Source organism: Sceloporus occidentalis, unplaced genomic scaffold, assembly GCF_023333645.1.
Source record: "Sceloporus occidentalis isolate IW3139 unplaced genomic scaffold, rSceOcc1.0.p SCAF_2, whole genome shotgun sequence".
In the NCBI taxonomy this organism is placed as follows: Eukaryota; Metazoa; Chordata; class Lepidosauria; order Squamata; family Phrynosomatidae; genus Sceloporus; species Sceloporus occidentalis.
The window spans coordinates 48,572,628-48,599,359 of record NW_028316982.1 but is presented as its reverse complement, the minus strand read 5'-3'; the positions used below and the strand labels follow the sequence as shown (position 1 = coordinate 48,599,359).

Genomic DNA, 26,732 nt, shown 5'->3' with positions numbered 1-26,732 from the left:
TGGACCTCTGAATTTCAAACAGCACACTCAAACACCAAGATGTTCTCTCTATGGAAATCACCAGGTACTGATTCATTCCACCTTACTGAAGCTTTTGAGATCTTAGCATGTAGTTGCCATCTTTCTTTCAACATGTGCAGTGTGTTTAAATGTAGGCCTGCAATGAAGAAGTCATTGATGTATTCAGGCCTATAAGGCTGCATCATCTTTCTCTCTGCTGCCACTCTTTAAATTGTTTTGTTTACACCTTCATACGTGGCAGGCACAGACCAAGGCCATTTTGCTGTCTGAGGTGAATAACACAATGGTGCCCACTCCTATTCCACAGTCAAAAGTCTATAGGATAATTGAGGCAGGCTAGCTGAGGGAGCTCAGGGCAGAGTATACATTTTGCTGTCCCCTCTCTGCAGCATCTCCTGAGGCACTTGCTTCCTTATGCTAAGCACAGTACCAATGCCTGTCTGCATATTGTTTTTAAAATGACAGCATAGAGGAGATGGAGAAATGAACAGGTAGCATTAGGAACAAAACAGCACAAAGAGAGAAATGCAATTTTCAAAGTGCCTATATTTATTAAAATGCCTATCGTAATTCAGAAAATTATATATATTTATTTCATCAGGGCAGACTGAATAAAGACTTTATGCACTCTGGGAATAAGTGGGAGTGAAAACTGCAAAATAGGCCCAGAGATTCTGGATAAACATTAGGGTACAGACTCTAACAGAGACAAAAAGTTATACATGTAGCCTGTGATGGAAACAAGGAACTAGGATTAAGGAAACAGAAGTGAACAAGCTTTTCTCAAGAAACAATTCCTTCTCAAGCACATTTCTAATTAGTATTTTGTTAATGTCAAAACAAAGAAACCAGAACTTGGAGTTTGTATTGATTTGTATCTCCTGTGGGGAATCCTTTCATCTCTCAGGAGTAGTAACAAATGGAAAATACTCATCTCGCTTTCTAGTTCAATATCAGTTTGAGTGATGTTTCTTGAAGGAACAGACATGCTTATCCTTGAAGATCAAAATGTAGATGATATCCTGGCCCTATGCTTTTCTGTAGTTCTATCGGCCAATGGATATTTACTGGATTTGAATCCCCCTATTCAGCAGAGATCTCACTAAGTTCAAGGGCCACGGCATCCCTTGTAAAACTACCACGATGAGAAACATAGCTGTGAAAAAAACCCATGCTGATCACTTATATCCACATAGTGCACATCTTACATATTTTTATAAAATGAAGTCACACTGGTAGCTTGAAGAGGAGGATTAATTTCCCCCAGCAACAGTCTATTGCTGTAAGCCAGCCCTGTTGTGATGAAAGGTACTGGGGAGGGGAGGGATCTTGGTTTTGAATGGAAAATTAAGTCCCATTAAGTTTCCAAAATACATGTTCCTGATTGAAAATTGCTACAACTAGTTTTACGACATAGATCAACCAGCATTTTACATCTTTAGATTCTCCTTATTGGGTGTGGCTGCAATGGGGACATCTGCTCTTCAAATTTTACTACATCACTAATTCAGATTGTTTTGAAGTACTATTACCTGATTCTTACACATTCAGTATGAATTCCTGGATGTCGTCATCATCATCTTTGCTCCAATAAGCCAAAGAAATTCTTAACCATACAGTTCTTCATACAGTACATTTGAAAGACAGAAACACAGATAAGCTAAACTGGGGACCCCATCGCATGGGGTTAAAACCCTGGTTTACCTTTCCCAGATTTAGTCCCAATTCGGGAGGCAGCCAGGTGTTATCACTGAATCGCTGCCCAGGTCCATCCCGGATGCAGCCCGGATCATCTAAGCCACCTTATTTTTAGAATTCAGATGCTTCTGATTTCTAAAAATGGCTGCCGAAGCAGTTTAGAGGACTTGGACTGCATCTGGGATGGATGTGGGTGGCAAATTTGGCAGCGATTTCTATATAATAGTACCTGGCTGCCTCTCAAATTAGGACTGAATTCAGGAAAGGTAAGCTGGGGTTTTAACCCCGTGCAATAGGGTACTTAGTATGGGGAAAAGCTATTTGGCATAGACCATTTTAAAAAACTACTAGCTGAAAAACATTTTATGAGAGTACAATTGCAAAGAATGTATAAACTTAACAATACATTCCTTCTCTCCTTTACTCCTCAATTTAAATGTTTATTCCTCAGACAGCATTCCACATTCTTACTAATTAGGTGTGCAGAAAGGGCATGGTGGACAAATTACACTTTTTCTTGTAATAGCCAAAGGGAGCAAAAGTTAATTGCTTAGCAGTCACCAGATGATTCCCCCCGCCCCCTTCAGATGACAGAATTGTTCTGGGTGTAAATAGTGCCACTGCAAATTGTTAATTAATGGTTAAAAAGCTGGAATGGAATGATAAAAATGCAAGACTATGTAACTGCATGATCATGTTAACACATTTTCAAGGAAAAATAATTGATTATTGCTCTGTAATAGCATTTCTGTGTATTTCATTAAAGTGTCAGTGAATTTCGGTTAGCTGTAGGGTACCTACCTGAATTAAACTACATCTCTAATCCATTTAATTTTTCTGAGAAAGGGAAATTCCTATTTATTTGCTTCATTTATTTTTTAAGGAATTGCATTATGATACAGAAGGACACTTGTTGCTTTCCTCCATCACATGGAATCTTGAACAAACTTATTATCCTCACTAAAACAATTATAAATTCCAGTCTCCAAAGGATGGTCTCACAGAGGCAGTCACGATGGTGCTGTGTTAATTTTTTCCATTCTGAATCTGAAGTAGTTGGAATACTTTGGTGATAACAATAATTTTTTTAACAAACAGAATTTTAATTATTATTGTCCACAATTGAAGTGCTCCTATTCAAAATCTGATACACATCTAATACAATATCAATACAGATAAAATACAGTATCTAATACAGTATCTAATAAATATTCAATAATACAGTTTGGTTTATCAATTAAGGGCTAGTGCGTATAGTGGTTAGAGCAGTGGTTCTCAACATTTCACATCTTCCAGATGTTTGAGACTTAATCTCCCAGAATTCCCCGTATTGGCCATACTAGCTATAACTGGGAGATGATGTCCAAACTACGTGGAGAACCAAAAGCTGAGAAACCCTGGGTTAGAGTGTTGGACTGGCTCATGGAGGACCTGGTTTAAGTCACCATTGAACCATGAAACTCACTGGGTGATCTTGGCTAGTGGTCTCTTGCTCATATTTTTTTTGTCACTGGCCTACCTCACAAGGTTGTTGAGAAGATGAACAGGGGAGGAGAACACTGCACTGAGCTCACTGAGGACAGAAGATGGAGTAGAAATGTAACCAATAAATGAAATAGCTAATAAAAATAATGGTTCACCAATTTTTCTTTCTTTGCTCATTGTTATTGCAGTCGCTTTACAATGGAGATTATCAGACAGGGGATGGCATTTCCTTGTCCCAACCTTTTCCCATCCTTGTCCTATCTTTCCCACGTGATCGTGAGAAGGACTTTCAGATGACATAGCATTGATCCGGACATTGTCCCATCTGTGAAGCGCAATTGACAGCGATCACCATGTCTGTCATATGATGTCACATTGATCCTGTCATTGTCCTATCAGTCAGGTGGAATTGTCCTGTCTTTGTTCTTCATTTTGCAATAATGGAACAAACCATTAATGCAATTCCACTTCACTGACAGGTTTATGACAGGATCAGCATATCAAGAGTGAAAGTCTTTCGCACAGTCGCTGTCATGGAAGGGATAAGGATGGGCTTCACTCCTGTCCCCCATTTGAAAATCCCTTGAGTGCAACAGATGTTTTGTAAAGTATCTCTTTGCTAGGAAAGAAATCTTAGCGCGAATTAGGGAATGAGAGAACAAGGCCCCTCATAAGCTCTCATGCAACTTGGTGAACAAAAATGGATCCTATAGTATTATCTTCATGTGCTCAAGATAAGGCAGCTTTCAGATAGAGTGCCCAGATGGCCATGAGGGTTTTTTTTTAATGTTCCATTTGTTTTCTGGTTTTTAAGCCTTTTAAATACACTATTTCAAATATTTCATTCATCTTCATGAGGGATAAAACTTTATGGAACAATTCCGCCAAAGATGAGCCTTTCTAGCTGCCATTATTTTTAATGGGACAGTTTAACTCTTCTGATACAATCCATAGAACAAAAGTGTTTATGTTTGGGCTGAGTCATGACCTTAAATGTTAAAACTTGAAGACACAGCCATATAAAGAGAAAGAGACCAATAAGCTTTTGTCTCAGCCTTCTCCATCCTGATAACCTCCAGATGTTTTGGACTTCAACTCCCCTCAGCCACTCCAGCTAGTATTGCCCCTGGAGAACACCAGATCACTGAAGACTGGAATGTATGCTCAGTACACATGAAGCATCATCTACACAATGCATGTGTGCATAGAAGGTACCACTGAAGTGAATGGTGAGTGCTTGAAGGCCAGGAATTGTGTGCATGTGTGAAAAATCAATCACCTTCAAAGGAATAATTGTATCATATTTTCATCCTAAACAATTTTGTGTACTAGAATTAACATACTAGACTGAGTACAAACTGCTGAAGTAATTTCTCTTATATCCCCCCTCTCTCACACACATCAAAGACAAATATTTTACATTGTATCTTATAAAACTGTACACTGTAATATTCATTATTGTGAAAACAACTAATCAGTTATGTGAATTATTGGCTTTGTTAGCAAATATAAATCTGAGAAATAACATCCTAAATTCAGCATTAATCCTACCTAGGGCAGAGCCAACAAAATGAATGGGATTGGGTAGAAGAAACACACTTCAATCCCACTGATTTCTAGGTGGGGCTAACATTGGATTTAATCCACTCAGTTATAAATGTTAATTCTACTTAGACTGCAGTGTATAGATTTGCAACAACGTTGTAAAAACAGCTCTCAAAAATACAAGTATAAGCCCTAGCCTATCTAATGGTGGTCTTGCAACATCTTGTCACACTGTAAAATAATTCAGTTTTGTTTAATAACTAAACAACCTTTCATTAAAGTTGCATGAGGAGAACCCTGGAAATATGTATCATATTAGTCTTCTCTCAACCTGGTGCCCTTCAGCTGTGTTGGATTTCAACTGCCATCAGCTCCAGCCAACATGGCCAATAAAACCAGTAGATACCAGATGAGGGGAAGCTGTATTAGAGATAAAGCAGCAAATAATGGAGTTTATCATTCTAGGTTTTTTTCAAATTTATTTTTCCTGGCACAGCACAATAGAACATTAATTGTAACTAACTAGAAGACACATAGCAAGTTGTTGGTGTATAGTGCATCAGTGTCCCTTAAAAGATAAAAAGAATAGTGGTTACTTTTGTGTGTGTGTGTGGTAGCTAGATGGAAATAATTTACTCTAGTTCAGCAAAGGCAACTTATACTCTTTTGGCAACATGATTGGATCCTGTCCCATTTGTTTGAAAGAGGGTAGGCTGTAATTCATATCAAACTGAGGCTATAAACATATCCATAAAACAGACAAGTGGTTGGCATTGTGAGTTCGAACAATGTTGTATGTTATTTGTGATGAACAGTTAAGGACTGATTTCAGGCCTCACATTTCCCTTCTTTCACACAGGAATGTACTTCACAGCTACTAACCAAGAGCTCTGGATTAAGGGTTTTGTCATCTTTGCTGCTGCACCATACAGGCCTAAGGGCCTGAACCTAGAGGTCATTGTAATAGAGCACTTGCCACTACAACTGCAGATTTTCCCATTGTGCAATGCAATTGCATGTGCACATTTTCTTGCTTGACTGCATCCACAATAGTTAAATCCAGCACAGCTATGTTTGTGGGATTTTCCCATTGGCTTAAAACCTCAACTCAAGGACTCTTTATTTCAAAAATCTAACGCTCTCCCTTTTCCATTTGTCAGTTATTTGCAATGTAGTCAAGGCTTAAGCATTTGATAATGAAGTCCATGGACAGGGAGATGGTTCCACGTTTCAAAGTAACTCGAGAGGTATTTTTACATGTTGCTATATGGTTAAGGCAACTAAACTGATACATTAAACACAGCATATGGTTCTTATATTGCTTTCTATATTCTAAACATTAAAAAAATGAAAGTAAGTGATTCAAATAAGCAATGAATTTCTTGATCAGTTCAGAATTTTATCCAACTGGTGGATAGTGCTGCATTTTTGCTTCTAAGATAGTAGCTGATCCCTACAGGTAAAACTTAATAAACTGTACTTGTAATCAATGAAACTAATATGAAAGATGAAACAGACAATGGTCCGTTATCCAGTGAATGAAATGGAAGAAATGGTGACATATTAATTTACAACTTTAACATTCTTAATTGTACCTATTACAATAACTTAATCTACTCAGGTTTCCTGTCTTCATCCTTTTTACATCTTGAGTAGATGAGATGTTATCAATGTAACCATCTCTATAGACTGTGTATTTAGATGCTTGCTGTTAGCCAGTCCCAGACTAATATTTAGCACTTATACTAATATATCACATAATACTAGAGTGCACAATTTAGAGAGCCATTTCACTTGGTTTCCACTTGGATAAGGCTGTGGGTATAAATGACAGTGAACAGAAATTGCACAGTTACTGCAGAATAACACAGCTATGACAAAGAATGCCACACAACTGCTAGGGCTGTCATCACGAAGAGCAAGGAACATGAAGCTTGATTGCCCTTATCTCTGTCCACTTTATGTTTAGGAGATGATTTTATAATCATTGTGGTTGTGTTGTCCTTCTTTTTCACAGTTGGTTTGGATTCATTCCTGTCCCCTGGATTGGTTCCAAGAACATCTGACAGAAAACAGAAACAAGCAAGAAAAAACCCCACATTATTTCCTTACTTAGAAGACTATGCCAATAAAATACAAATAAAATTATGGCTTTTACAGTCCCACTGCAGTGACACTCTCTCAATCTGAAATAAGCAGAACACAGAAAAAGAAAATTTCACAGTAAAACATTCAGGATTCTCCAACCTGTGGCTCTTGGGTGCTATAGCCCCAAAACATAATGTTTGGAAATACTAGGGACAAGATATGCAAACTAGGTCAAGAAGAGTTCCTATCACTTTCCAGCATGTTTGGAAATTTGAGAATTTTTGGTATGTACCATTTATTGCATATATCCATGGTGGTGCTACATTTGCAAAGCTCTTGAATGCCCAAGTGGTTATTACTTTTCCTTAGGAAAATAATTCTTTGTAAATTTCATTCTTTCAGGCAAGAATGAATAAATTTGCCATTTTTCTTCTTGCTGCAAGCAAGTCATCAACACCTGCACAATTTTTGAATACACCAGTTCAGCACTTTTTTGATACAAAAAAACACACACCCCTTTTTTCTGTACAGAAGCATGCAGAACAACATTCCACACACACACAAAAAAAACTAGTTTCTTGGGTAGAAAACAGTATTTTGCGTAACTGTTTTCTGCACTGCTGTGTGGAAATAGCTAAGAATGGTGATATCTTAAAAGCTAAAACTCCATGATAGGCTCGCCATAGGGTTGCCATAGGTTGGAAACAACTTGAAGGCACACATCATCATCACCACCATCATCAGAATTAACAACAACAACAATAACAACAAAACTCAGAATCAAATGATGGCAAAAGTATTTCCTCTGGAGTATGCATATAGGAGAGCTGGTTCCTGGGGGACTTCTGGAGGGGAAGATCCTAAGGGAAATTACAGTACTGTCTTCTGGAACTGGTTCCTTATTTGTTAATTCAGACATCATATTCCCCTAGATAAAAGCCAACACAGTGTACTGGTTTGAGTATTGGACTAGTACTTTAGGAGAGAGTGGCTGATATTCTCAATTCAGCCATACAAACTCCACTGGGTGACTTTGGGCAAGTCATGCTCTCTCAGCCATACAGGATGGCAATGGCAAATCTCCTCTGAATAAATTTTTGCCAAGAAAACACTAGGAGAAAGTCAGCATCTGTCAGAATCAACTTGAAGACACATAATAAAAATCCCCTGAGGCCCAAAACAGATGGGCCAAAATAGAGCAGCTTCTGGCCACTTCAGGGGCATGGTGTTTATACGACACATGCCCCTGAAGTGTTGGAAGTTGCTCTGAGACTGGCTAAGGCAGCCTGAAGTCACCAGCAAAAGGAGAAGATTAAATCTTCTCCTCTTGGTGGCACATTTGGGACTGCAGCAACAGTCTGCTTCAGGAGAGGGCCATCTGGTCACCATGGTCCTAGGCTGACTGGGGGCCAATCATGGCTGGAGTGGCCAGAAGCCACTCAAAGCCACCCATCTGCTTCATCCTTGAGACTAATGGGATTGTGCTGGACCACAATATCAGTTATATATCCTTAAATACTTTCCAAAATAAAAACACCTTTTTTTTAAAAAGAAAAATAGAGGCATTGTGTTTTTGTTTTTTGAAGGAATTATTGTTTGCATTTGAGCAGCAAATTCCTGGCAGAAACTGGCTAGACTGGGTGGATTCCAGAAACATAAATGTAACCTGAGAGCTTTGTCTGCTGGCTAGTTGCTGCAGAGAATGTATCAATACATTCTCCATGGATCACAGAAATTAGTGCATTATATTTGGAGACCATCCCCAATATCTCAGTAGTATATATCATAGAGGAAATACCTCAACTTCACAGTAATATCAACATCCTTCTAGGGGGGAAGCCTAACAACTTCAAGGATATATTCCAAGGTTTGTTGCAGGGAATGGTTTATATACATGTAAGGGCATGGGAGAACTGGCAACTCAGACTCATAATGGGTATTTTGATTTCTGAAACAATTCCTTTTCTGTCATATTGGAATTCATTTGAATGAAGGGAGAGAAAAGAGCAGGGAGGACATACTTAGAGGGGAAAACAGTATTATGAGAATACTTGAAAAATGGACATCCTTCAGACAAACAGTAAACAAATGGTAACTGCAATAAAATGATGCAATGGGCCTATGCCCAGGTTTCCAACCAGTAAACCATAACTTCTTTCATGACAATCCCATCAATTATCCCTCTCTTTGGTTTTCTGTGGCTGCTGAGAATGCTCAGTCCTTATTGTAATGGTTCCCTCCCATCATGTTTTCCTTTTTGTGTATCTGTAAACCTCTTGATACCTCCCTGCTTTGAGTGTGGGTGCTGCTGCTTTGGCTATGTAAGCATTGGACCATAAGAAATGGAAGAAATTACTGAGAAGAAATCATGTCAATAGGTGGTTTTCTGACAGTGCTTGGCTCCTCTTTCCATCACTGTCATTTTTTGCGGTAAAGGCCCTATTCCTCCACTGCCTCTTATATCATTTCAGCTTGCTGACTTCAGCTCTCTTGAGTCTGCTGATTAAATAAAGACCTCCACTAAGTTAAATGTATTCCTCTCTTTCACTTGGCCATATCCAGTGTTGTAACTTGATTGGCTTCAATAAATTGGCTAGGCTGGAATATATTAATTCATTTTTTCCCTGATATTAACTTAACCAAAACATCAGATGTAAGATTGAATGCTATCAAGAAAGAAAAGGGGGCCATTGCATTTTAAAAGCTTTTACCTCAGTACTGACTACTTAGTGCACTACATAACAAGTGTTAAATAATGCATTAGGAAAATCTGCCTTTAACCTTTCTAAGGAAAGGACTTCCATGTTAATTTTCTCTTTCATTATGGTTTCATAGCAAAGATTATTCCATGGAATGCTATGCACAGCAATTTAGAATTGAAAAGGTAAAAGATTAGATGTGCAAATCAGGCATTTTGTAAATCTTTCTTTAAAAATAAGTACATGGTGCTAAAGTACAGTAAGCAGACTGGGCCATCCTTTCCCTGCCAAAATGAAAAATTAACAAGTATGTACTGTATTATTTATATTGGATGGAAATTATTTCTGAGATAAAAAATAACAGTAAAAATGAAGCATTTTCCTCCTGTTATTTGGCACTGGGGAGCTAATACTTGGGAGAATATAATACTGAATCTCAAATCCTTCTCACGTGATTATTTTAAAAAAATTGCTGGGACAAATGGCTATGATGTCATGGCTACATTCCTTTTCTCAGGCTGATCCTTCAAGTCCACAGCTGTCTGGGGTGGCATTTGTGATTATGGCAATGGTGCCATGACTGTAAATGTGAATACCAAACAGTTATGAGGTTTCAAGGCTAGCTTCTGACATTACACCTGCCTAAGAAAATGCTAGACAATGTGTAAATGTAATTGGTATTATTTAATCATTCATTTAAATAATTTTATGCCGCCCTTTTATCATGAGATCTCAGAAAAAGAAACAGACCAAACTACATAAACAATGTAAACAATTCCAGATTAGAATCAATAAATGTTTCACATAAGATAAAAGCATATTGAACAATTCAGCAAATTACAATCTTTAAAAACTATCTACATGCTTAAAAGTAAATTAGTCTCAAAGGCTACAAAGTGATTCTCACCCTGGTGCTAGAAAAAAACCCAGTGCTGGTGCTAGTCAGGCCTCCAAGGGGACGGAATTCCACAAGTGGAAGACAAAACCAAGAAAGTGCTCTTCCATGTTCTCCCCCATCTTATTGCCCCCATTGTTGGGACACAGAAGAGCTCCTTCACTGGCAGATCTCAGTCTTTGGATAAATTCATCCTTCAAGAGGCACCAAGCCTCATTATGGAAAGTACACATTTAGAGTAGTTCTGAAAACACATGTAGAAACATGGGGTTCAAGAGAGCGCAAACAATTGTAGTTTTCATCTGAGAGAATAAAACCAAATCTGTTTATTTTTGCTTTATGTAACCTCTGCATATTTTTATCCATTTACATATTAATGTGTGATTTTGAACATGCTTTTGAAGAACATACATTTCAATATAGATTTTAATGCATAAATGCATAAATAAATGTGTATTTTCCTATCAAGCTGTGCATTTAAATATGATTTTGGTCTGCTTAAACTGCTAAAAGTTGTGTTATGACATTCAAAGAAGTTGAAAAACTGGTGGATAGATTTTGTTTATTAACTGGATACATGCAGAGCAGATAATTCTATTTAGGAATCTACAAACACTGAATTCCTATCCCATCCCAGTAGCATCTTTGAGTGTGCACACATGCACACACGCTCACTAAAATATAAGAACAATACCAGACAAAAATGCCCCATAAGAGCAACATAAAAATCAACTGACTTAGGACTTAAAAGGCCAGAATTCTGTTAGGGACATCCACATGCATAACTTGCAAATACAGGCCTGTTACAGACAGCCAAAATAAAGCTGCTTCGAGTCACAGTGAAGGTATGGTGTTTCAATGATGCATACGTCCTAAGAGTCCAGAAGCCACACCAAAGCCACGCTCCAGTCCTTAGGGCTGGAGCGTGGCTTTGGTGTGACTTCTGGACTATTAGGATGCATGCATCATTGAAACACCATACCTCCACTGTGACTCGAAGCAGCTTTATTTTGGCTGTCTGTAACAGGCCACAGATTACAAATGCAGTCCTTTTTTGGCCACTGTGGGGGTCAGTATTCTCTTCTCCTCTCCCCAGCACCCAAAGCTCCCCCATGACTTACTGATACTCCAAAGCCACCCTGCACAGCCATTCTATGCTTTGATGCAAGCAGGCAGAAGTATCTGGTTATATGTCACCATACCCAGATGTGAAATGATCATAGCAATGCTGAGATCCCCCCCTCGGAGGATCCTGGCAGATTTCAGTGCTGATGTCATATTATTTGCATCTGGCTATAGGGATCTAGCCAAATTCTTCTTTGAACGTCCCTCCCTGCTGTGAAACAATGAATGGCAGTGCAGGGTGGGTTCAAGGTCTTATCAGTAAGTTAGAGGAGAGTATATAGCTCAGCATAGCATAGGTCCATATGCACATATTTACACTACATGAAGAGGATGTAGGATTGAGGCCCAAGTTGCTACATGGCTTGGAAAATTAAGAACTATTTAGTTGATGTCATATGAATGACAGTGTCAACACTGGACGAGTTTCTCTGAGAAAAATATTATACAGACTGAATATTTTACAGAATAGTCTTCTAGTTATAAGACCATTCTACAAATGGAATGCCATGTTTGCCACTGGGGGAGAGGCTTTGATTTCAGGGAAAGCATAGAGTGACACGGCAACAGGTAATAATTTAGGTACTCTATTTATAGATGAGTGAATTCTGTTTTAATGCCTGTCTCAGTCAGTACTCAAGCAGCTCTTTCTGAACTAATGTGTCCACACTGTAGTTCAGTTTTGAAACATGGTAGCCTCTACATTGAATTACATTTCATCGGGATGGACAAGCCTGTAGGTCCAGTGACCAGTTTTCCACCATAAGGGACTACTGTAGACTGCACCAATTCCCCAAATGAGCAAATAAAATAAAATAAGCACAATATCAGCCATGGATGGAAGTCTACTTCCAGTTTTGTTGGGAGTGGATGGGAGGCACCCTACTCTCTTTGATTGCAAAATCTCTGCTTCTGGGATTCCAAGAGTGGGAAATTGCATGATTCATCAGAAGATGTGGGTTGCCTGACCCCCTAAGAGTGGAGCTGCGAAATATACTTTGCCCATTCTCCTTAACTGGTTCAGAGAGTACCAGAGTGTGGAAAACTATGGTGAGAAAATAATTTGCAAGGAGCAACAATAATAGGCATTCAGAATGAATCTGGTGAAGAGTAATCTGTGCCACAGAAACCACTTGTTAACTGAATGACAAAACAACATCACAAAGCACCTCTGAAATGCAAATCTTATATTCAAAATATGCAGTCCTACCTTGAATAAACTGAAATCCATTGTTCAGAACAGAAGGACTCCCCATTAAAAGTAGCTGTAGTGTCTGGGAAAGTAGCCAAATGGATGATAAGGCCAGCCTAGTCAAAGACTGGGTTGCTTACACTGACTCTGCTAGCCGGGGGGCTAGCAGAGTCAGTGTAAGCAACCCAGTCTTTGAGTTTAAAAGCAGTATCAGAAGAAGAATTACCATAAGAGTTGTCAAACGGTCCGAGATTCAAGGTATCAGATAGGCAAGTTGCTAACGCAGTCCAAGTTCAAGCATTCCAGATAATCAAGATAGAAGCAAGGGTTTGATTCAAAAAGCCACAGGAGCCAGAGACAGAGTTTTTCCTCCAAGAAGATCAGATAATCACTGGCAACCAGACACACATGCCCCAGCTGCCTAAATAGGCAAGCAGCAAGCATTCAGGTGTGTGTGATTACCAACTCATTTCTGGTAAAGCCTCTGTGACCTTCAAAGGCCCTCCCTTTTGGCTCAACACTCTCTGAAGGTGGGCACAGTACCCTTACCCTTCTCTATGTCCACTGCCTCGGCCCCAGGCAGACTTGGCTGCTGAACCTCTGGAGAGGCCACAGACTCTGCTACAGCAGAGCTAGGGCCAGCCTCAGGCTCCCCAATTGCAGGCTCAGGTCCCAGAGGCTCTGGCTCATCCTCTGAGTCCTCCAAGTCATCCTCCAGGCTGGGCATGACATGTAGCTTCTCTAGATCAAGTTTCAGTTTATGTTCACCTGTGTTACTTAGCATATGCCCATTCAGACACCTGCCCCAAATGAACATTGGCAACCAGCTCATAGATAGCTTTCTATCTATGCAGGTCCTTTCCAGGAGGAGCCTGGCTGCATCTTCAATTCTCAGAAGTTACCAGTTTGGATTCATTTTTGGATGAGAAATCTCCTAGCAAGCATTCTGTGACAGTTAATTCAAAAATGTAATTATTCCAAGGTCTACCCTAAACATGCAGACATACAATACCATCTAGAGTGAGCATGTCTGTTTAGCAAATTAATCACAGCATGACTCCATGGAGTCCTTAAAAGCTGTGACAAAAACCAGTTGTTTGCCTGCAACTGGGATTTTTCAATGGTCTGCTGTGCAGTCACAAGTCTCTGCTTTTGAAATGCTCTAAGGCTCTAGCCGGGGAGATGGCACTAATTTCCTTTTCCTTTGATGGACAGTCTTTCACAGAAAAACTATACAAAACCCCCAGAAAGACATCTGGAAAAGGAAGCACAACAATACTGCTCATGTCTGGATGAATGTGATCACTATAGTCTTTGCAGAACTCTTTGTTTATGCATCATATTGATGGACTTTTGCAAATCAATAAGAGACTTGTACAAGCATTAGTGATTTTTTTCACAACCCATATGAACACATGAATTACCTTTGTGAATATAATTCAGTATCATGACCTTAGTATTCTATTGTATACTCCATAGGCATGCCTTCAATAAAGCTCAGCAACTCCTGTCTTAAAACAAGTGTTTTGGGAGATTATCAGATATCAGACATCTCTCTCTTACTCAAGATTACAAAGCTTTTGGTTCTTTCATCACCTAGAGATAATAACTGTCAAAGTACTAAGGACAGTAAAGATATTATCTTAAGCAAAGCCAGTTATTAAAAATATGCAGTCAAAAGAGAGACTTCATCAAAAGTTTAATATGGAAGAAACTGTGCCAAGGTTATAGAAACTCACCAAACTACCTTCAAAAGCAAATGCCTCAGGAACCAGGGATCACACAGAATTAATCCTTTCACAAATACTGAGATTCAGCCAACCATCCCCAACCCCAAACTTTAGCAATTCCTAATCTTTAAAATCAACAATAAAAAAGGTGGGAATGTGTGCAACATGTGTTAAAACTGAAAAGAACCTGCAATCTCTAGTAAAGTAGAAATACATAAATGATGACTAATCAAAGAACTTTCCATCTCCCTCAGTGCTTAGCAATGAGAACTACCATAATAACAAAAAGAATACAAAAGTTACAAAATTGGGATTTTGCTTTAATATTTCTATCGTAGAATGACAGAAAAATACATAAGGCCCAGAATGCCATGCTAATCTGGAATATTGGCATGCAAAGGGATCTTGTAGCAACTTTGTGACTAAGGTGCAAAACAGACTACCTCTTCGGAGTGGCACGTCCTGGTGCCCCTTTCCTCACTGGATCAGGGCCGTAGCTCCAATTCAGTGCTTTGCCGGCACTAAAAAGAATGGCAAAATGCAGCTCCTTTTAGCACTGGTAAAAAGGTTTTTTTGTTTTTGTTTTTTTTTTTTATTTATATACCGCTATTCCAAAGATCATAGCGGTGAACAGCAAGTAAGCTAATTAGCAAGTAAGCTAATTAGCCCCCAACAGTCTGGGTACTCATTTTAGCGACCTCGGAAGGATGCAAGCCTGAGTCGAGCTTGGGCCCTTTTGCTGGTCTTGAACTCGCAACCTTGTGGTTTTGAGTGAATGGCTGCAGTACAGGCATTTAACCACTGCGCCACCAGGGCTCCAGGTGCCCTTGCTGCCATGGTGGTGGCTTTTCAGTGCTACTTTGGCACAATGTCACTAAACGCTGTGGCAACGGAGCACTGTAATGCCCCCACTGTGCGGTTGGGCATGCAGCATGACACTGATGTGGGCGTGGCATGGGGGCAGCCGATGTGCATATGCCACACTCCCACGCCAGCATATAACACTGGTCTGTTTAGCCCCTAACTGTGTGAAACAGGTTATAGCATAACCTTTTGTAGGCAAACACTGCCTCCACACTGGAGAAATAATGCAGTTTGTCACAGCTTTAACTGTCCTGGCTCAATGCTATGGAATTCTGAGAATTGATATTGTTGTGGGCCCTCCAGAGCGGAGTGGAATAGTTATCCCCTCCCCACAACACTGACTATAGAGCCATCTGTACATTGGATCAATCTAAGTATCAATCTAAGTAACAGATCTCCTAGGACAGATAGCATGATATACAGGCAATTTTGGAACATTGAGCCTGGTACTTTCCTTAGGAATTACGCTTTGGCCTCCAAATATATTCAGAATTATCTTCTGACATCTTAGTGCAAAAGGGAGATAATTTTTTTCCAAAAAGGTTTTTTTCAAGAAAGAATGGGACTTTGTAAAACCCTAAGAATTATTATGTAATGCACCTTTATATTCTGTTACTTGAAGTTTCATTGAAATTTCATACCTCTAGTCGTTAACTTCTAATCAGAGTTCTTGATTCATTGATTAATTTATATGTGTCTTGTTTATCTCCATTGGGTGTCCATTTGGATACAAAAATATTAGTGCCTTGTATGTTGATCAGATGTTATTTGATTGATTGATTGATTGATCTAGTGTTATGCTGGTTTTATTGTTGTTTATTCCATATTATTCCATATTAGATGGAACAGTGGTGAATTATAGTCCTGGTGATTACATTTGAAAAGTAATACCATTCCAGCTTGCAACTGCAAAATGTAACTTGTTACCAAAGTAATTTATTGATAGTAACACATTACTTCCAAGATCTATTTGCAAATGACTTCACAATCCCCACAGCTCCACAGCTGCCATGCTGGGTGTAAACAGGACATTTCTGTAATTAATTGTCTTGTGAACTTGTGAATTTCATGATTTGGAAAACATAATTAATTGATTTCAATTCCCACTTTCCCCCAAGTGAATGCATTTAGAATTGAACTAGAGATCACTCCAGCTACAATCTAGGCTCACACATGCTTGGGAGTAAGCTTTTTTGAACATGATGGAGAATGTCATCCATATAGGATGCATAGCATGCTGCCTGAATATGTACCACGGCCTTGATAAGTTATCCAAAGAGAATAAAAGTCATGATATCCATCTGGAAGGAAATGTAAGCATGTTTATGGTGAGACTCTGTAACTTGATGATCTCTCCCCTGATCAAAGAGACTGTTTTGGTTGACAGCTTTGTGAGAAAATTAAAGAAAAGTGCAACCTGGTGGAACAGGCTTTTAAATTACAGTAGATACTGCACTACTGTTATTACATTTTTATCACCTTTGGTATCACTAGCTGAAATTGCTTTTACATATCCCAAACAAGAAGCCCTCAAAACAAGGTAATAACCATGAAATGTGCAATTTTCCAATGGCACCAAACTATTTCCAAATGATGCATTATCCTGACATCATGACCAATACTAATTATTTTCAAATGTGGCTGCAGCAGACAAATGGGAGAAATGAAAGATTATGGCTCTTAGAATCGAAGTGGAAATTAGAGAACCCTCAAACTGTCATGCCTGTAGAATTCATGATGCAGATCTGGGGTCCTAATGAATTCTTTTCTGCCAAATAACTGGTTGAGGAAGTCAGATATATTTATTAGTGCAGTAGCACACATGATTAATAAGTATAGTATACAAGATCCTAAAGAGTAAAGATACACTGTACAACTGAGCTTTAAAGTTGGAATTGTTCAGTCCATTGTATTCCCCATCACCATGTAGAGATGTAACAACCAGACAGTGAGTCTAGAAAGTGGATAAAAAGAAAATCAACTCTTTTGAGCTGTGGTGCTGGAGAACAGTGCTAAGGATATCAAGGACAGATCAAAAGACAAATAAATGAGTTCTTGAACAGATCAAGCCTGAACTTTCTCTGGAAGCCAAGATGATTAAATTGAGGCTGTAATACTTTGGCCACATCATGAGATGACAAAACTCATAAGAAAAGATAAAAATGCTAGGAAAGGTAGAAGGCAGTAAAAAGAGAGGAAGACCACGTGTCAAATGGCTAGACTCAGGGAAATCACGGGCCTGAACTTGATGAACCTAAGCAGAGTGGCAGGGGATGGGGGGTGGGAGTTGGAGCTGCCTCATAAACAGGGTCACCATGAGTTGAGGTTGATTCAAGGGCAGTTGACAATGATACATGGATACTATCTTTTGCAAGGTGTCAGCACATTTATTTATTTATTTATTTATTTATTTATTCATTCATTCATTCATTCATTCATCTTTAGGATCGCAACAGAAAGGTCTCAAGGGTTGATTCTGTAGTAATCATGTCAGCTAACATATGGGAAGAGCAAGATATAAATATCATAAATAAACACATGATAAGCAAATATGAACTGGGCAAGTGAACATTTTACAATGTTAAAATACAAAAATAAATGTCAAGCACAAATAGGAATATTTCTTGTCTCTATCACTCTCACATATGTTCAGTCATAAGTCCATTCTGTCCCCTTTCCACATCAATCTGAATGTTTTAAAGGTTTATAAAACATGTTTTCTGTTAAAGTCCACATTGATAAAGACATTTCCTCTCAATATACACATATTGTCTTCAGTTCTTCATTTGGAGAAGTGAGAAATCCACTGGATAGCTATGCTCCAATCTACATATTAATAGTGGGGTGGACAAGACACTGAAATAGAAATCTTCAAGGACAAAGGTGAATTTGCAAGATATATCTTTCTTCTCAGGCTTAGGCTTCAAACATACACAAATTTACCTGAAATTCCCATTGAATTCAATGTGGGTTGCTTCAGAGATTCTATATAATGTCTTACAGCACTGCTAGCTTAAAACCTCACCCAGATATTCCAGAATCACATAACACACCCATACATTTAAATATTAAAATACAATGAAAAAGATTTCCATAATAAAATAAAATAAAATTATGACTCAACAAACACAAACACTGGTTATTAGTTAGAATCTTCAATGGACTAGTTGGTATGTAATCATGTAGTGAGTCCCAGCCCCGACCTCCCTGCCTATCCTCACTTTCTGGTCAACAACCACTACAATTAATGGGGTTGGTTCCCCTATCACTCAGAAAGCATCTGACTAACATTTCTACCCCATCACATGAACAATCTCCATTGTGACAGGCAGAAACAGCATTCCTGTCGTAATCCCCCATTGCAATGGAGACTGTTCACATGAAGAGGAGTGAGAACATCAGTCAGTTGCATGACAGGTAAACAGACCCTCATTGATCACAGCTGCTGCTGTGGACTTTTATGGTACCTATGTATCCCTTAAGTAAAATGATACATGGGGATCATGAATACGAAGCTGTTACAGTATGTAATTCACAGGTATGCATTTGTGACTAGCCAACCAATAGTCTTACATTAGATTTCAGTTACTTATTACTTCTGCCAGCCTTTGTCAGAACAAAATGTTGGCTCTCCCCAAAGCATAGGATATTAGATTTCAGCTTTGTTCATTGTTCATTAATTGGAAGCCTTTGGATAAAGTAAGAGTAGTATGTTTATTGTTTCTTTGTTAGTTGCTCTATGTGGTATTTTGAAAATCACAAAAGAGGAACAGCTGATAAAAAGAAATTTAATCACACTTTCTTTTTAACACATGTTATGTGAACTGTAAAAATGCCACAAAATTGGCAATTTGCTCACAAACAAAATCTAGTTCTGTTCTTTGGACTCCCTCAAAACAATTTCAGTGCCGCCTCCCCAACACACTTAACAATATTTTTTAAAGAAATAATTTGGACCAAATATAAACAGAAGCACTCTATAGCAAGTAATCTGGCTGAAGAAAATAATGTTCTTTATAGAATTGATTGCCAGACACAGAGTATGAGTTCTTTATATAATGTTTTTAAAAATGTTCTGGGTATGATATTCCTCTACCAAGATGTGTTATGTATTAAGGACATAGTCCTAAATAATCAGTAGGTCTGACTCTGAGCAGATATGAAGGGATTGCGTCATTAATAAATGAATCTCTGCAATGTGGAACTAGTCAGGAGACATTGTATAGCAGACAGGAAAGTAACTTTAGTTACCCAGAGAGCAGCTACAAGGAAGGGATTCAGCACAAAAATACAGGGACAAAAGACATAGACAGCTGGAAACTAAAGCACATGTTGTTAAACTAGGGACTCAGTTTTATATAATGCCTGCTTGATTCTTTCCTGTTGGTGAATTCCACTTGAACATCTGGTAAACAGAAATGTGCCTTATTTCTGTTCATGTATAATTTAATAATGATTTTGAACCATGAGAATATCCTGTATTTTACAAATTATTGAGGGCTTGAAGGCCTCAACAGTTGGTTCAATTTCCCTAGGATTCTTTGCTCTCCCTTTGGGTGATGCTTATCCAACACAGGGGCTCCATTATATTTAACCATTGTTGTAATGCAAATAAAACTAACAACCCCTCAAAAGGTATTGAGAGTTTTCTTTAGGGAAGTGACACATTAAACTTATACATCATTTACAACGTTGTATTTTCTTCTCATATGACATAACATAAAACAGTTTCATTCCAGACCTGTGCTGAATATTAAATTGTCTTTGAGGTGGCATTGTAAGAGTGACCGTCAATGTTTTATGTGCTCACTGATATATAACTGTCAAAGCAAAGGATGGTGATCAGCACATGGAGCAATAAAATTGCATTCCTTCAAAAAGGAGGGAGGAAAGAAAGACATATAAAACATGTTGTGTGATTTTAAAATGCCACTTTCTTTTTTGGTGGAAAAATAAATAATTGAAAACCAAGATGTAGATGTTATGCTGCATTATATGTTTTAAAAATAGAAAATAAAGAGACTCAAAACTTTTGTTTGGGTAGTTTGCAGCTCGTTTGAATGGCAGAAATAAATGGATCCAAAAGAAAGCTAACTGCTGTTTGAAATATATTTTGTTCTTTACTAACACAACCTATCTGGGGTTTTAGATATTAGATTGGTGGAGATTGTCATCAAGAAATAAGAAGACTTAGGCCCTGTCTGCACAAGCCAAATAAAACTGCTTCCCCATCTTGGTGGAGAAACCGGATGATGCACAGTTCAAAGACCAGTTCTGGTACACAGCAGAACTGGGGTATATTCTTCTCAAAGCACACTAAAATACCTCTATGTGCTCCAGATCTTCCCAGAAGACCTAGAGCCCTTTGTTCTGATGCCAGGTAGCTGTTTAAAATGCATCTCAGTGAGGTGCCCTGTGCTGCCATCACCACTGACAGTCACTCACTCTGATCAGCACTGGGCACCTCATTCTGATCTCAGAGCAAAGTGACCCATGGTCATGCTCGATATGCCAGGCAGCTTATCAGGATGTGTGTGCAAACAACTTCCCAGCAATGGAACAGATGGCCTTTGTAATGGGTGAGGATTGGGGCAGCTCTCCAGCTAGGATACTCTGGACTGTTCCCTGGAGCATCCTGGCTAGTGCAGACAGGATCCAAGACTTGGAAGAGCAGATAAAAAGAAATTAGACAAGATCCTCATGTGTAAAGATATATAATTGATTACTAAAGTCAAGATTGCCCATGCCATTGTATTTCTGATTTCTATGTACGGTTTGAAAGCTGGACAGTGAAAAAACTCCTGATAAGAAAGGAATAATCTCATTTAAATTGTGGTGCTGGAAGAAAGTTCTGCAAATACCATAGACTGCCAAAAAGAAAAATCAGTGGGTCATAGGGCAAGTCATGCCTGAATTCTCCCTAGAAGCCAAGATGATTAAACTACAACTGTCATACTTTGGACATGAAAAGAAATGACTCGCTAGAAAGACAATAACGTAGAAGGCAGGAGGAAAAGAGGAAGGTTGCATTACAGGTGGATAGACTCAATCAAGGAAGGCACAACCCTGAATTTGCAAGACATGATCAGGGCTGTTGATGGTAGGGTAGCTTGGAGGTCTCTCATTGATAAGGCCACCGTAAGTCAAAGTCTTGACAGCAATTAACAACAAGAAAATGATCAGTGTTTTACTCCACAGAGGTGGAAAAATATATGGCAAACTAGCAGACATGAATATATATCCTAACATGCATTGTGGTAATTTTTGTAAAACAGGGTTGGCCAACATGTGTTCTTAATATTTGGGTGGCTTCCAGGCACTGTAACCACTCTGGAATAGGTGGTAGCACTTTTTTTTTAACCTGCCGCTGAAAGGAGAGCAGGGATGGGGCCCTCCTGACCACTCTATCAAGAGTTCTAGAGCCAGGGAAGGCCCTCTCTCTTGTTCCCACCAAATGACAAATGAGCCTGTGAGTCTGATGAGACAGGGAAAAGGACCTCTCTGGATGATCTCAATGTTCTACTGGGCTCATAAAGGGAGATATGGTCCTTCAAATACTCTTGACCCAAGCCCTATAGGGCTTTATGGTAAAAACCAGCACTTTGAATTGTGTCTGGAAATGGACAGGCAGCCAAAGGACCTGTTGCAACAAAGGGGTTCTGTGCTGTAGTCAGTTCCAGTTTACAATCTGGCTGCAGCTTTTTGGGCCAAGTGAAATTTCTGAGCACTTTTCAAAAGCAATCCCACGAAGAGCACATTACAGTAATCCAAACACTTTCTGAGAAAGGAAAGAAACTTCAAGAGGGTAACACTTCAATATTTGAATTAAACAATTTGACCATTTCAATGTATGAACTAAATGAATGAAAAGAAAGCATCAAGCAGGAGACAGCAACCTCTAGCATGAAACATTTAGCTGCACTTTCTCTCAGGCGCTAGTTTTTGGCAACCATTCAGGATTCATTTCCCCTCTCCCTGTTACACATTGACAGGTTTATCCAGCCAACCAGAACCTTCCCTCTATCACAGTTGACAGTTATTGATGGAGGGGTTGTTTAGAGTCATCAGTCCATTGAATATTTGTATCAAGAATAGTACATTTCATGTAGAAACACCAAACTGGTTAAAAACATTAATAATTAATACCATGCTGTGAAACTGATGAACCCTTCTTTTATCTAGCCGGATGAAGAATACTCAAAGTGACATGGATGTAATAGAGGTAAACAGCCACAAATGAAAAATAAACTTATTTGGAATATGAAGTTGAAGGCTTTCATGACCGGAAACCATAGTTTTTGTGGGTTTTTCGGGCTGTGTGGCCATGTTCTACAAGATTTTCTTCCTGACGTTTTGCCAGCATCTGAGGCTAGCATCTTCAGAGAAATTATCTGAAGATGCCAGCCACAGATGCTGGTGAAACATCAGGAAGAAAATCTTCTAGAACATGGCCACACAGCCCGAAAAACCCACAAAAAATTATTTGGAATAAACGGTGTAATCTGCATGCAACATACTGCGATTTTTGTATGCATAGATATTCTTGGACAATGCTTAGTTGCTAATATGAAAGGGGAAGGAAAAACCCATTTTGGCAGATGCCACAGTTTCTGTCACTTTTGGAATGACAAACAATTAGGGATGGGATGGGGATTTATCCATTTCCTGAATGGAGGTGAAACTGGATTTCTCAGTTTTGAGAATTTAGGCAGGAAGGCAAAAACCAAACCAAAACAAAACAACTATGAAGTTCTGTAGTTCTGTCAGGATTTCCTGACCCAAAGCTATACAGTTTTCACTGAAGAATACTCAGCTTTTCCAGCTGACTTGATGTGCTGGATACTGTTTTTCTGCGATTTCCCCTCCCTTGGTGTAAGTTCAGTTTTTGCCATTATAATTCACCAATCGGATGCCAGCCAATATTTTTGATGGAGTTTCTCAATGTGTTAAAACACTCTTTCTTGTCAAGGACAAGAAAATGTGTAACTATTCTTTACATTCCTCTTTTATTTCATCTGAAAGTATGACATTGGAAACAAAGCAACCTCCCATACCAGCTTTGTGCAGGCAGGGAACCAAGTAGAAGATGGGGGGAGTGCTTATGGCATATTCATGCAAAGTGAACAGAAACTGCAATGCTGAATTCAGTGCAAAGTTTAGGGTCAACAGAAAACCATAATTTAGAGTTTACAAGAAGGAACTGTAGTGAGCCATGTGTGAGAGAAAGCATTGCAGCTATCCATTTTGAACAAAAATTGTGGTTTATTCTAACTGTGGTTAGTAACAAACCAGAAGCTGAAAATATGGCTTTATTCTTGATTGTTTAAACTTGTTGTGTTTGTTTAAGTTGTTTCTAACTTATGGTGATCATAAGGTGACCTTATCATGGTGTTTTCTTGGCAGAATTCGTTCAGTTGGGGTTTGCCCTTGGTTTCCTCTAGCGCTTAGAGAATGTGACTTTCCTAATATCAACCAGGGGATTTCCAGGGCTGATAAGGGATTCAAACCCTGGTTTCTAGAGTCATAGTCCAGTGCTGAAACAAATAACCACAGTTAAAATAAATCACAAATAGAAAGATAATAAATAGCATTTAGTTGGACTATGATTCTGGGGAACAGGGTTCGAATCCTTGCTCCACCATGAGCCACCATCCTTGCTCCACCATGAGGCTAGCCTGGGCAAGTCACACTCTCTCACCTCAGAGAATGGCAATGGCAAACTCCCTTTGAAGAACCTTGCCAACATTTACCAAATGTAAATACAAATATAAAGGAAAAAAAAAAGAAGTTTGCCAAGAAAATGTTTTTGTGTTGGATTTTCTTTTCTTTTCTTTTCACCCTTGTGTTTTATTATGTAGAGTGCATCAATATACTTCTCATAAATTATGAAAACATCTATTAAGAGATAAAAATGCAGATTACTTGCCTAACATAAGGTACCAAATAAATAAATCCACTCCTTGTAAATCAAGGGTGAAGTTCTATGCGTTGAACACTGTTCAGGACCTCAAAAAATGCCATCTGGATGTATTGGTGAAATTTGTACTACAAAAGTTAACTTCTAGAGAAAGGAATGACTTAGAGATCTCACACTTAACACAATCAGTCTGCTCAGATTAATAATTTCATAACTATGGGGAGCCTGAAGAAATATCTCATTTTGAGATCTCATGTAGTAACTGGTGCACAGATGTCATAACTGAGCCTTTCTCAACCTGGTGTCCTCTAGATCTGTGCTACTCACAATTGTGGTCCACGCAATGATGGCAGTCTGCAAACCCTTGGCTGCCTGTCTGGTGAATATACAGAAAATAAATAAAAAAAAACTATTGTAGTTGATGAGAATATGATACTGGTCCCTGGCACATTGGAGGACTCCCCCCGCCAATAATCCACCACATCAGATAACATAAGAGGCATAGCTCTATATGTCTTGGACTACAACTGCCCTGGTCAACATGGTAAATGTTCTGGGATTATAGGGGGATATAGAGGTGGTTAACATAAATACTGTGATGCCCACAGGTGAGGCAGATGAATGTCTTCCCCTTATTCTGTAAAAACCAAAAATGAAATCTTGAATTATGTTCAGAAAATTATAGAAAGTTACTAGAACTTACCCATCACATGCTCATACGATAACCTATCCCTGACTAAAGTCATGCAGCCATACTCAGCAAAGAGGTTGCTGAAGGCGTAAAGGGTAATTAACTACAGAACCACAAATGATCGGTGTTCTCATAACTGATAGGTACGAGAAGAACAGATCATTATTTCAGTCAGATCTGCATCTAGCTTCAGTTAGAGCACTTAGAACCAAAATACAATTATCAGCAGGTGATGGACAATCATGCGTCTGGTACAATAGATGGAAACCTCAGGCCACAAACAGTCCAAGCCTTTTTTTGGCCATTAGTCAATGGAGTCCTTTTGGGTGCAATCTCCAGGGTCCTAATGAGGGGAATGCTCTGAATTAGAATCAGCCTCGAACACATCTCCAGATTTATTCTTTCTGCTGTAACCCAGTAGTTTATCTGTCAAGTACAAAACAATAAGTCACCCCCAAGGTCACTGCACTGTCACAAAGGGGAACTTGCTTGTACTTGGATCCAGCTATCATATATCTTTTGGGGGGGAGGGGGGAAGAGAATTTCTGTGCTGAAAATGGTAGAGATCCTAGATCAAGAGACACAACAATATTCCTGTAGCTACCTCTCTCAATGCTACCCTTAAAAATCCCCAACTTGCAGGCAGTGCACTGCAACAACACAGCAATTTCCATGTTGCTGAAGAGCAGAAGCTCAGTGAGGATGCATCCAGCTGTTTCCCTGTAAATGGGTGTTCCATGACAGACACTTAAAGGAAACTTTGGGAGTCCTCAGGAAGTGCCTGCAGATGATGTCCTTGCAGTGTTTCCAGCTATTGGATTCCACCTCACTGATTTCACTTCCCCCTCCCCCCCCCCCCCAGCGACAAAATGAAAATGGCTATGTTGTGGGGACTGTGCTGCTTACAACATGGGTTTGGGTGGGAATGTGGTCATTGCAAGGTCAGAACAAAATTCTGACTTTGGCAATAAGCAAAAAAATGAGTTGTGAGAGCATACATTACTATAATTTACCAACAGGATGCCAGGCAACATGTTTCCTGCACAGAAATACTTTTTTGTGTGGAGAAACACGCTGGTTTTTCTGTAAAGAAGTACATGTAGTTTTTCTCTGCAGAAAACACACCTTCTGTTTTATGTGCAGTTTTCTATACAGCAATACACTATCTGTACAGAAATACCTGTTTTTCTGTACATAACACATATTTTGCCTGCAGAAGGCATATGCTTTTCTGCACAGATAAATACTTTGCAAAGTGCAAAGAAACTTGCATAGTCTCACAGCTGTCTGTATTCTTTCTGATGATGTTTCCTAAACATCCGTGGCATCATTAGAGGAGTGCATGGGGTGCAGACTGTAGAAGGTGATATTCTAGAGGATGGGTGACACCTGGTTGGGCTCTCCATCCCCTTCAGAGTAGGCGGCATGAACATGTGCTCCTCCCAGCTGCTCTGGGGAGGAAGCCCAATGATGGAGCAGCAGGAGGGGCAAATGTGTGCCCTTCCCAGGTGATACCTTCTGTAATGAGTGACACCCTGGCTAGTGATACCACTGATCAGAAATCCCCTTTCTGAGCTAAAAATTGAATAGCAAAGGAATACATTTTGCATCACTAGCCAACAAAACTATGAATAGTTGTCAGTCTCTTTGTATGGGGTGGGTGGGTTGGCCTTTGACAACAAAATGATCATAAAAATAGTGGATGATTCTTATTTGATTTTGCACCATTCTTTTTGAATCACCTTGAATATGTATATTTTGACTATTAAATTGAAAATATGGAAG

The 26,732-nt window shown here is 39.1% G+C and overlaps 1 protein-coding gene across 1 annotated transcript in view; it reads right to left on the bottom strand.

Annotated features, from left to right (window-relative positions):
* Positions 1 to 1,731: 1,731 nt before the first annotated feature.
* LOC149318247 (glypican-5-like) overlaps positions 1,732 to 26,732 on the bottom strand; it is a 514,926-nt gene continuing 489,925 nt past the window's right edge. The window contains exon 9 of the mRNA XM_089508317.1: positions 1,732 to 6,811. Coding sequence (XP_089364443.1) covers positions 6,621 to 6,811 — 191 coding nt within the window. The 3' untranslated portion in view covers positions 1,732 to 6,620. The remainder of the gene's footprint in view (positions 6,812 to 26,732) is intronic.